Here is a 9,971-nt window from a genome sequence, read left to right as displayed (position 1 = left end):
CTACCATCGCCCGCTGATGCTGGCCATGTCTGCGTGAAACTGACGGGAGAGGCGACCGCTTGCTCCCCCTTCCAGGAAGGAGGACCTGATGGGTGGCTCAAATAGTTTCCTCCGGTTCTTGTTAAGTTCTGTAAAAAAAAAAAAAAAAAAAAACAGCACCACAAAACATCAGTGGTAGCATTAATACAAACATGTCTTTTAATGTTACTGTTCTCCTACTGTTGCCTTGGGAGTTAAAGTAAATCAAAGAAAAGAAATAAACACAACCAAGGAGTATGTTAACATTTCTTTTTACCCTCCATTGATCAACAATGACAAGACAATTGGATTCAAATCACTACAGGATTGCTCATATCAACAAAAGCCCTCTTTGTGTCCATCTGGTTTTACACAGCTGCTTGGACAAAACGCTTTCATAGAAAATGTCAAAAGCACACTCTGGCATCTCTGAGTGATTCAGATGATAGCCACGTTCTGTCGCTGCCAGCATAAACCTTCAGTTTGATTACTGGAGACAGGCAGCTCGCTCCAGAAAGCTCTTTTTACTGGCAGACTGGCAGGAAGTTAAAACCTGGATTGCCTTGACTGGCACTCCATCTCTTTATAATGAGAATAAGAAAATACAGAAAGACAAAAAGACAGAGACGTGCGTGTTCCTGTTTTGGAGTCTAAGAGTCCGTCAGCAGAGATGAAAGTTGACCTGTGCTTGGCTGAGGCGTCAGGCAGCGAAACCAATTCTGGCCTTGGATCCCTCCGCTTCCTTAATAATTAAAGAGCCGGCCTCGCCATTTCCCCTTGTTGCTCTTGCTGTCACCCCGTCTGGTCTGAGGTTTCTGAACTTTTACAGAATACTCATGGCAGGAAGCCCGTGATCCCGACACGAGCGTGATTAATTTACGCAGCCGAACAACTCCAGCTATTACAATGTCCAAAATATGACATCAGTAATTAAGTGCGACACCCACAACATGAACATTAGATCCAGTGCAACAACAGGACAGAGTCTACATCAGCATTAGGGAGACAGCTGGAGCAACTGGAGAAATACCAACACCCTCATCTAAGAAGAATGTGCTTTAATCCCATTTACTCCTGCTGGTGCAAATTACTGCAACATGTTTTTGTGTGTTTACAAGATAAATTAGTTACAACAGCACTGTCTTGAACTTCTCAACTAGTCTGCCAATAATAATGGCCACCTATAGCTTTCAAATCCAGTGGTTGGCAGTGCACATGACTTCTGTCAGTTGGAGTCCACTTCTTGCCTTCTGCACAGCTGGACTCCACTCAGGCTTGTTGCAACAACATACAAAATAGGAAAACACATAAGCCAATTTGTGTGAACTGCCTTCAGCAGGAGTGGGCTTGGCAGGAGTCTCCAGCTGGAATCAGTGATTATCAGCACAGACCAAGTGGAGACAGAGGTGGTCGTATGTGGGTATCTCTGTACTGTATCTCCCCTCATGTTAATGTGCTTTTGGCAATTTTGGAAAAATAAAATGTAATAATCACATGTTCTTCTTCATTTGTACCTGAGATGGCAAGCAGCATTTTCCTGCGGGCTCCAAAAGTGGTGATGCCCAGTTCCTTCAGGTCCTGGTCCGTTAGAGTCAGGAATGTCTGGAGGTCAATCTGGAAGCAGCAACAAGTCCATTTAACACTACTATTACCACAATGCAGAAACTTACTACTACTAACTACTAACAGGAGACCTTCAACCATAAAACCATGAATAAAACAAATTAAAATTGCCACCTGTGACTGACACTTATTTATTTTATTGCAAATATTGTAGGGACATCATTTCATTTGCAACTCATAGCTTTAGTTTCAGCCTTGCTAGCATCAACACTTTCAGCTAATCAGCATGACATGCTCACAGTGACCATGCTAACATGTTGATGTTTAGTAGGTAAAATGTACCAGGGTCACCATCCTAGTTTAGCATTTGCTGTGTACAGCTGAGGTTGGTGGCCATTAGTTTTGCAGGTATTTGCTCATAAATTACAGTGCTGGACAAATCAAAAATTTCACCTTGTGATTTTGCAAAAGGGAAAGTTAAGGGATCATTAGGGAAGGGAAGTCATTAGAAATCATCTTCTAGGGTCCTTGAATATCTGTAACACATTTCATGGCAATCCATCCAGTGGTTGCTTCAGTCTGGACCAAAGTGGTGGACTGACCGACTGACGCTGCCATCCCTAGAGCCTCACTGCTAGTGTGGCTAAAGAGTGGAATTCCTTTGCAATTTTAGAAAATGTCAGTGCCCGTCTTCAGGTTGACAGTCCCTCGGTTAAAAATCACAACACTAGTAGAAGTGGCTTCACATTCTCCACTACCTCTTGTTGCTGGAAGACGTCTGTGTACTTCCCCAAGCCCAGCTTGCTGAACAGCTCTGGCAGGTCTGAGCCTTTCAGAGACGAGTTCAGGCTGCAGCCGTTGCTGCCAGTTACTGAAGAGATGCAGTCCATGTAGTTGCTGCTGCTGAGGTAATGCTCTGCAGCTGTCCATCAAAGGAATGAGGCAAAAATGAAAAAAAAACAACCCACAATGACGATCATTTTGAAGCTTGTAGAAACACAGCAATAATTCATTCACATCTGAGATATCACAGTCATACAAAGAATATTTAGCAGAAAGTGATGACACCATTTTTTAAGTAGTCAACAAATGTAGATGTGTATTCAGAAAACTAAATTTAGATTGATGAGACCAATTTAGCTCCTGACTCACAGACTAGCTAGGTTGGTGTAAGACGCAGATTCAATGGAAGTTAGCTGAAGTGCCGTCTCTGAAAAAAGAATAAAGTAATAAACTCTGAGGACATGAGTCAGCAGTAGCTTGAGGTGTGTTCACTTCAGTGTTTCATCATTCACAGTGAGGTAGTTTTTTTAAGCTTATTAAACTGGAATGGAATTAAAAATGGGACCTTTTCACCTTAATCTATTAAGCCCTTCTGTGAGTGCCAAAAATGTAACAACATATTGAGTTTCACTTTGCTGAGGAACATCTCTCTAACAAGTGATGAACTGGTAAATTGTTGTTGTCTGTGATGTTTGCATAGTTGACCAATGCTTAAAAATGATCAGTGCACGTTTGTCCTTGTAACAGAGATACTACAAAAACATGCTGAACTGACCAGATTTGTTCTGCTTCCTCTTTGGGCTGCTGACAGCGGAGGGGAACTCGGCGTGACTCGGCAGGCCGTTACCGCCGCCGTTCCTATCCCGCCAGTTGTCAGAGTCACTGCCGTTCCCCACGCCTTCCCGGCTGCCGGATCGAGACAAGGACAGCGGGGAACCCTGAGAGAGAAACCAAAGAGAGACAATCCAAACATTCAAAAAGGAGTTCTGAGTGACTTCACTGCATCTCAGTATAAAAAGGTACAAAAACATAAAATCTTCTATAATATACACATAATGACAGTAAAAGCCAAAGACTGCGAATGAGGTGTCTGTATGTCTGACCTCGTAGGTGGTGCTCATGCTGGGCTTGTATGACACATGATTGGCTCTCCGCAGCTCCTTGATGGTCTCAGCTGGCATGGACTTTGAGAAGCCCAGACCACTCCACGTGTTGGTAGGGGTCCGCACCTCAGTCACCACAGGCTTCTTTAACATAGCTGTGTGAATACAGACGTACAGTGATGTACACAAACACCTATACATGATAATAATGATAGATAATGCAAATGAACATTTCTTATAAAAAAGCTAAAAACTACCATAAATAACCTTTCTTTTAAAACTATTTTTACACACCGATTAGAGTGTTATATGTGGTAGACTTTACATGTCATGTGCAGTATTTTATACACATTTCCACATAGTTGATATCTTTGAAAGTCTGGAATCTTAACAAAAGTTTTAGATGACGTTTTCTGTGTTTGTTGAATCCATGATTACAAATTCATACATCATTCAAAGATTTTAAGAGTAAAGTTTAAAACGTCTGTCCACAGGGATAAACATTTTTAAGAGGGAAATTGAGCTAACTTTCAAATATACTTTTTCGTGGGACACAACTGTTGATGAATTTACTGGCAGTTGTGACCTTTAGATTATGTGTCTGTCTTCACAATAGGCTAAATTATGGGCTACATCCAGGCCCTACTAATGACTTGTAGTATTTGAGCAGACACAAATGTCAACTTACCTTTGGTTGCCAACAGCTTTTTCTGTTCATAGTCAAATGCCTGAAAAGACAGCAAACAGTTTTAATCCTTAATGACTTAATACCCACAAAACAGAGTTTGTGTGTGTGTGTGTGTGTGTGTGTGTGTGTGTGTGCCTACCTGCATGTTGGCGAAGGAGGTCTGTGGTCCCAGTCTGATTCTCTCCCTCTCGTTCAGCTGTGCTGCCCTCTCAGCCGCACGCTCGCTACCGGGCGCCCTCTTATCCGCCACAGGACCATCTGATGAGCTGGACTCGGCGTCCGAGAGAAGACAGTCAGAACTGTTGGGATTACACAGAAATACAGCTTCGTGAGTGAAAGAAATGTAGCCTAAAAAAAAGGTACAGAAAGTACAGAGCCACAAGGCAGTGCACAGCCTTTTCTTCATCTCATCATCGCCTCATAAAATCACTGAGGCTGTCACTGCTCCCATCTCATCAGGTTTGACTGCGCACACACGTTTATTATCAAGAAACAGTTGGTTATTCTAATAAACGGGCTGTCCAGGGTGAGTGTGTGTAACCCAATCCATATGGCAGCCAATACTTATCTAAATCTCCTTATGGAACAAAATAACCCTCTCTGTCACTGTGTGTTAGCATCCAGTTTTGTCCAACTTTTAAAAATAAAAATCTGTATGCTTTGGTTTGATTACGCTGAATGCTATTTCATTGCAGTGTTTCTGCGGTGAAGGAATTAATAGAGGACTGCCAAACTGCAACAGCATGAGCTGTAAATGATCTCAGAAGGGATGCCTAACAGCAGCAAGACGAGCCGTAAACGACCTCTAGATTCAAACATACTGTAGATGGGAGTTCTTGGTGCCCTGCAGGAGCTCCACAGCCTGTCGTTTCCCTGATGACGTCTTACACGAAGCCAGCATCTGTTTCAGCTCGTTCCCGTTGGCTGAGTGAGAGGGGCTTCTGGGCATGCCCACTTCCACAAATGTGTCAGAGCCTGAAGGGAAACAAACACAAACATATTTTGATTATCCTTTTCATTTCTTTCTACTTAAAGTCGGTCCAACGTTTAAACAATGTGTAAACACAGAGACAGAGTTTACAGCTGTCATCTGTACAGAAAATACACAGTATTATGACAACCACAGCTGAAATACTTCATGTTTCATCTCACTTTTCAGTTTCTGCCATGCACAGTCTGTTCTCAGCAGTGACTGGGTCAGTGTAAAGGAGTGTGCGTAGCTTGGTGGGCATATGTATGTGTGCATGCGTTTAAGTGTGACATGTCTCAGTTGGATCCTGGATTAATTAAAAACACAGCAGCTGTAATTATAGTTGTTTTCCCCTGCTACCCTACTTACAGCCTGACAGGAACCTGCTCTGTGTAACAGGATGTGCCTGTGTGTGTGAGTGTATGCGTGTGCATATTCAGGAATATCTGGAGGTGCACGGTGTACTGTGTAGTGTAAAATAATATGATGTCAGTCAATCAAATGAAGCTCTCTGGGGTTTAATGTTTGAACAATCCCCCCGCACTCCCTCATTCCACAACGTAGAGTCGAGGCAGACTGGGTGAGCCAGTCCAAACACATTCTGGGACACAGGAGGAGGTAAGGGAGGGAGAGGAAACCTTACTGGGATGCACCACATCGGGGGAGGACCAGCTCAGAAAACAGCGGGGAAAAACGAGACGCGTGAGAGTGCAAGTTTGAGGGGAAAACCGCGAATGTAAGACACAGAGGAAATGAGGGCCTTTCTGAACCGCTAGGAGACCAGCAGTTAATCTGTCTCCGTTCCAACATAATAAACGTAGTCAGAGGGACTATGAGGTTAGGAGGACAATATAGAGAAATAGAAATAAGTTCATTCAAGGCATTTTCCTCAAAGTGGGTTTAAGGGTTACATAAATCTCAAGTGGAAAAGCTTAAATTGGACATTTATGTCAAGTCTGCAAGGCCGAGGTTCAGCAGCGTCAAAAATGTCGTCTATCAAAGGTTACAATCACACATAAATCACAAGATTTTAACTTCTTAAGCGGGGTGAAAGTTCTATTCAGAAAACAACATGACTATAATTTCCTTAAAAAACACATGGCCAAAATGGTTTAAAATAAAAAAAAATACAGAATAATCTTAGGTTTGAAATTATCTTAAACAGAGTTAAATATTCTGGGGTAGACATTACAGATGATAGGCATGTGGGTGCTCTGCCTGCTGAAGAACTTCAAATCTGAACAGCATAGGCTTGATGTTTTAGATGGGAGGTGATTAGCAGATAAGCTAAGAAATACAGGTGAGGTCACTTGCCTCTGCATCCTTCAGGGCTGAATGTACTCAAACAGATGCAGACAGGGTTGCAGACTACCAGTTTTATACATGTTTTTGCACAGTGACAGATTTCAGGCCGATTTACATCATGTGATCTCCTTTCTGTAAATGACCCAATGCAAAATAAGTTACTTTTTACTATAAAATACGAGCAATGAAGCAAGATTTTGCCACAAAAAAATGCAACAACCACATACAGACATTTTGTGTAGTGTGTAGGCCAGGCTCCTTGAGTTTCTTTATGAGTTAAGAGGAATACCTTCATCTGGGCTGGACTTGCTGGACAGCGGCTCTGATGGATTGTGTCCGCTGGCCTCCTGGACCGAGTCACATGGGGCTGGACTCAAAACAGTTTCTGCAAGAGACGCAGTTGCTATCCTCCCATAGACTGAGCCAGGATGCTATACATGGACATACACGTAGAGAGCAAAATACATACAAGACAAGTGAAATTTACTAAACAAGAAAGTCAAAGTGAACTCAAAGTTATGCAGCATACAGTATATAAATGGGCCAACCTTGACATGTCCGTTAAGAGTGCATGGGCCCTTGGTGCAGTCAGGGACCCCGTTGGTCTGCTTGTCTATGGGGGCTAGGCCAGGCGGAGGGGACGGTGTACTCTGTGTGTAACCCTGCACGCTTGACAGCAGGATGCTACTCAGGGTGGCCTGGGTGGCAGGGTGCAGCATCAGCTGAGATGAGAAGCCTGAAAGCGGTGAAGAATGTAGCATTAACAATTATATGCGTGTACAATTACCCCCGGAGACCTGTAGGTTTCTGTCTGTTTGTCTGTCCATCTACCCCTTTGTTTAAAATATGACATAAATTAAAGCATGTCAAATAACTGAAATAATATTTAGGAGTCCAGTACTTTGATCTTGAAGTAAGATGTGTATTGGACAATATACCAACCTTGGGTGCTAGTGAGGGAACTGGGCCAGAGGGAGGGGGAGGCTGTGGGGGCGCTGGGGCTCGGGGTCTGCAGAGGGCTCATGGAGGAGTTTAAGCTGTTGAGGACAGCGTTTGGGGCGGCAGAGTTGGTGAGGGAGTGGGCCGCCGTTGCACCCAGGAAACCTGAGCAGAACAGAAAGGAAGGGGGAAAGACCGGAGAGAACCAGAGATGAATAGATCAGCGGTGGTCCTGTCAAAGCACAGAGCCATTTTTCAAGCTAATCACACGTTACACTAAGACTTCAAAAAATAATCTTGGTCTTCCAGCTATTCAACTGGAATTCCATCAAACTGTCATCAACCAGACAGCAAGTGAGCGGAAGAATTTCTTACATTTCTACAAGGTCATGGATGCAAAAGTACATATCTAGTGTGTCCTCATACCCAATAAAACCATGTTATTGAGCGCACCAACAATGTGGTGCTTGGTGTCTTAACCCAAAGAAAGTGTATGAAAACAGAAAGAAGCAGGTCTGTGGCTTTAACAAGGGGCTAGTTTGGCTCCAGGAATAAGGCCAGAGATTCTTCTGGCAGACTGGCCTGTAATCTGAGGAAGAGAAGCATGTAGCAATTACTAAAAGGCCAGGATGTGGCCGTCCACAGCTTCACCCCCCGGGCCCCTGGGTTTTTAAACGAGACAGCAAGAACCCATTTCTACTGTACTGGGACTTCATGGCACATTGTTTTGTTTGTGACCATTTTTTAAAATTCAAATTTTCCCATCTCATTCAGCGGGGGGCACAAGGACATAAAATAAAAGCTATTTGGAAAGAAAATCGAATTAAATGCCAACATAAATTCTCATCAGACGAACAGATACTTTGTGCTTGATTCTTCCAAAAATGAAAATCAAAAATACAACACAAATATAGACCCAATATCAGTGCTCACCTAGCCCATATACCCTATATATTGTAACTATATAACACCATGGCTGCAGAAAATAAACAAAATAACTAAAAATAAACACATTATGGGTATAATATATGTAACATATAAGGAAATGTCTATGTAATATAATGTAGATTTGCTGTGGTTAGCATTTGATGGTATAAATACAGAAAACAAACTGCATTTATATCTAAACTTATTACACAGATAAACTGTGATGGATCTATTGCCGGTATGTGATTACAGCCATGAGCTACTTCTTGTCAGCTTATTCCACTATCTACATTTCCTACTGCCATTGATGCATTACTCATGTCCTTATTTCCAGTCTGAAGCCAGAAAAAAACTATATCGTATGAAAGCAAAAAGCAGATAACTGGGGCTAAATATTTATCCTATAATGTTACTTGTCTTTTACTACAATCAATTAAAAGTCACCCTTGGAAACAAAAAACAAAACAAAACCTGAAATCTGTTCCAAGCTGAACTCTGTGCCTTCATGTTGAGGTCAGCGCTGCAGAAAAACAAACTCCTACACGATTATACCCGTTCATCATTCTATGATTCATGTGCTCACGATTCATTCAAAGTACTAAACTAAAGTCGTATTGAGGTTATTTTCTGATGGTTGGATGATCAAAGATTTGTACATGTGGAACTCATTTCTTGGCATGAAATTCATACCATCGTGGTGAGGCCAGTTCTCCAGACAAACAAGTCCTACTGTAAAGCGCATACAGAGACGATGCTGCCATGACTCATGTGGACTTATGTGGATGTTGAGAGAATATTTGTATCCACTTGCACTCAGTGATTCAGTTAACCAGGTGATAACAGGCTTTGAGGAGATCTGACTTGGAGATATCTTCAATGGATGTGTTGCTAGGAGAGACTACTCTCTGTGCTGAGTGTGTGACTGCTACCGATACGAATGACATTGACGTATGAGGACATTAGTTCCTCTACAAAGACATTTCATCTCTAATGCATTTCGTGCAAGAAAAAGAGAGGGTCACTTCTTATCTTTCCTTAAGAATTTATCTTTGGGCTTTTACAAAAAGTAAAAGAAGAAAACAAAAGCAGCACTTTCTAAACAAGTTAGACAGGATCATTACCCAGATTGCTCAGCCCCAGGCCAGCTGAGGCCAGGATGTCCAGGCCAACGGGGCAGATGAGGGACGGGGACGGGCCGTTGGTGGCAGGATTCAACGCCACAGAGGGTGAGGAGGACGACACCCCGTTGCTCTCCAGACCCAAGAGAAATTTTCGGGCTTCGTACATGTTCACGGCATTCCTCTCCACGCTCTTGACTATGACAGACTGAGAGATTGAGGGAGAAGAAAGAGGCAACGAGAAACCAAGAAAAGACGGGGGGAGAAAATGGCAAGGAGGGAAGAGAGCAAAGGTGAGAGAGAGAGGCAGAAGAGGAAAGGCAGGGGAGGAGCGAGGGATAGATAGAGTAGGGAATGTTGGCACCGCAGAGGCAGGGAGTGAAAGGGAGGATGATGGGAAGACAAACATAAAGGGGAGGAAGGAAGAGGGAATTAAGGGTAGATTAGAAGGATCAACATTGAGGCAGTGTGGGAGAGAGAATAAGACATGAGAGAAAAGTTTGAGAGAAAGCGTTGCTTAAATCAACTTCGTAACAAAACTTATCTAGCACATTGAT

General features: G+C 42.9%; 1 protein-coding gene across 1 annotated transcript in view; it reads right to left on the bottom strand.

The window, feature by feature from the left end:
• Positions 1-9,971, bottom strand: part of LOC139294237 (protein bicaudal C homolog 1-like) — a 49,848-nt gene continuing 39,877 nt past the window's right edge. Inside the window, exons 10-21 of the mRNA XM_070916087.1 lie at positions 9,418-9,622; positions 7,373-7,534; positions 6,979-7,166; positions 6,720-6,861; positions 4,977-5,130; positions 4,295-4,454; positions 4,156-4,195; positions 3,468-3,622; positions 3,140-3,302; positions 2,340-2,503; positions 1,533-1,632; positions 1-128 (exon numbers count right to left, since the gene is read on the bottom strand). Of these exons, the coding sequence (XP_070772188.1) occupies positions 1-128; positions 1,533-1,632; positions 2,340-2,503; positions 3,140-3,302; positions 3,468-3,622; positions 4,156-4,195; positions 4,295-4,454; positions 4,977-5,130; positions 6,720-6,861; positions 6,979-7,166; positions 7,373-7,534; positions 9,418-9,622 (1,761 nt within the window). The remainder of the gene's footprint in view (positions 129-1,532; positions 1,633-2,339; positions 2,504-3,139; positions 3,303-3,467; positions 3,623-4,155; positions 4,196-4,294; positions 4,455-4,976; positions 5,131-6,719; positions 6,862-6,978; positions 7,167-7,372; positions 7,535-9,417; positions 9,623-9,971) is intronic.

This window comes from Enoplosus armatus, chromosome 12, assembly GCF_043641665.1.
Source record: "Enoplosus armatus isolate fEnoArm2 chromosome 12, fEnoArm2.hap1, whole genome shotgun sequence".
Lineage (NCBI taxonomy): Eukaryota > Metazoa > Chordata > Actinopteri > Centrarchiformes > Enoplosidae > Enoplosus > Enoplosus armatus.
This window is presented reverse-complemented; position numbering and strand designations above follow the sequence as displayed.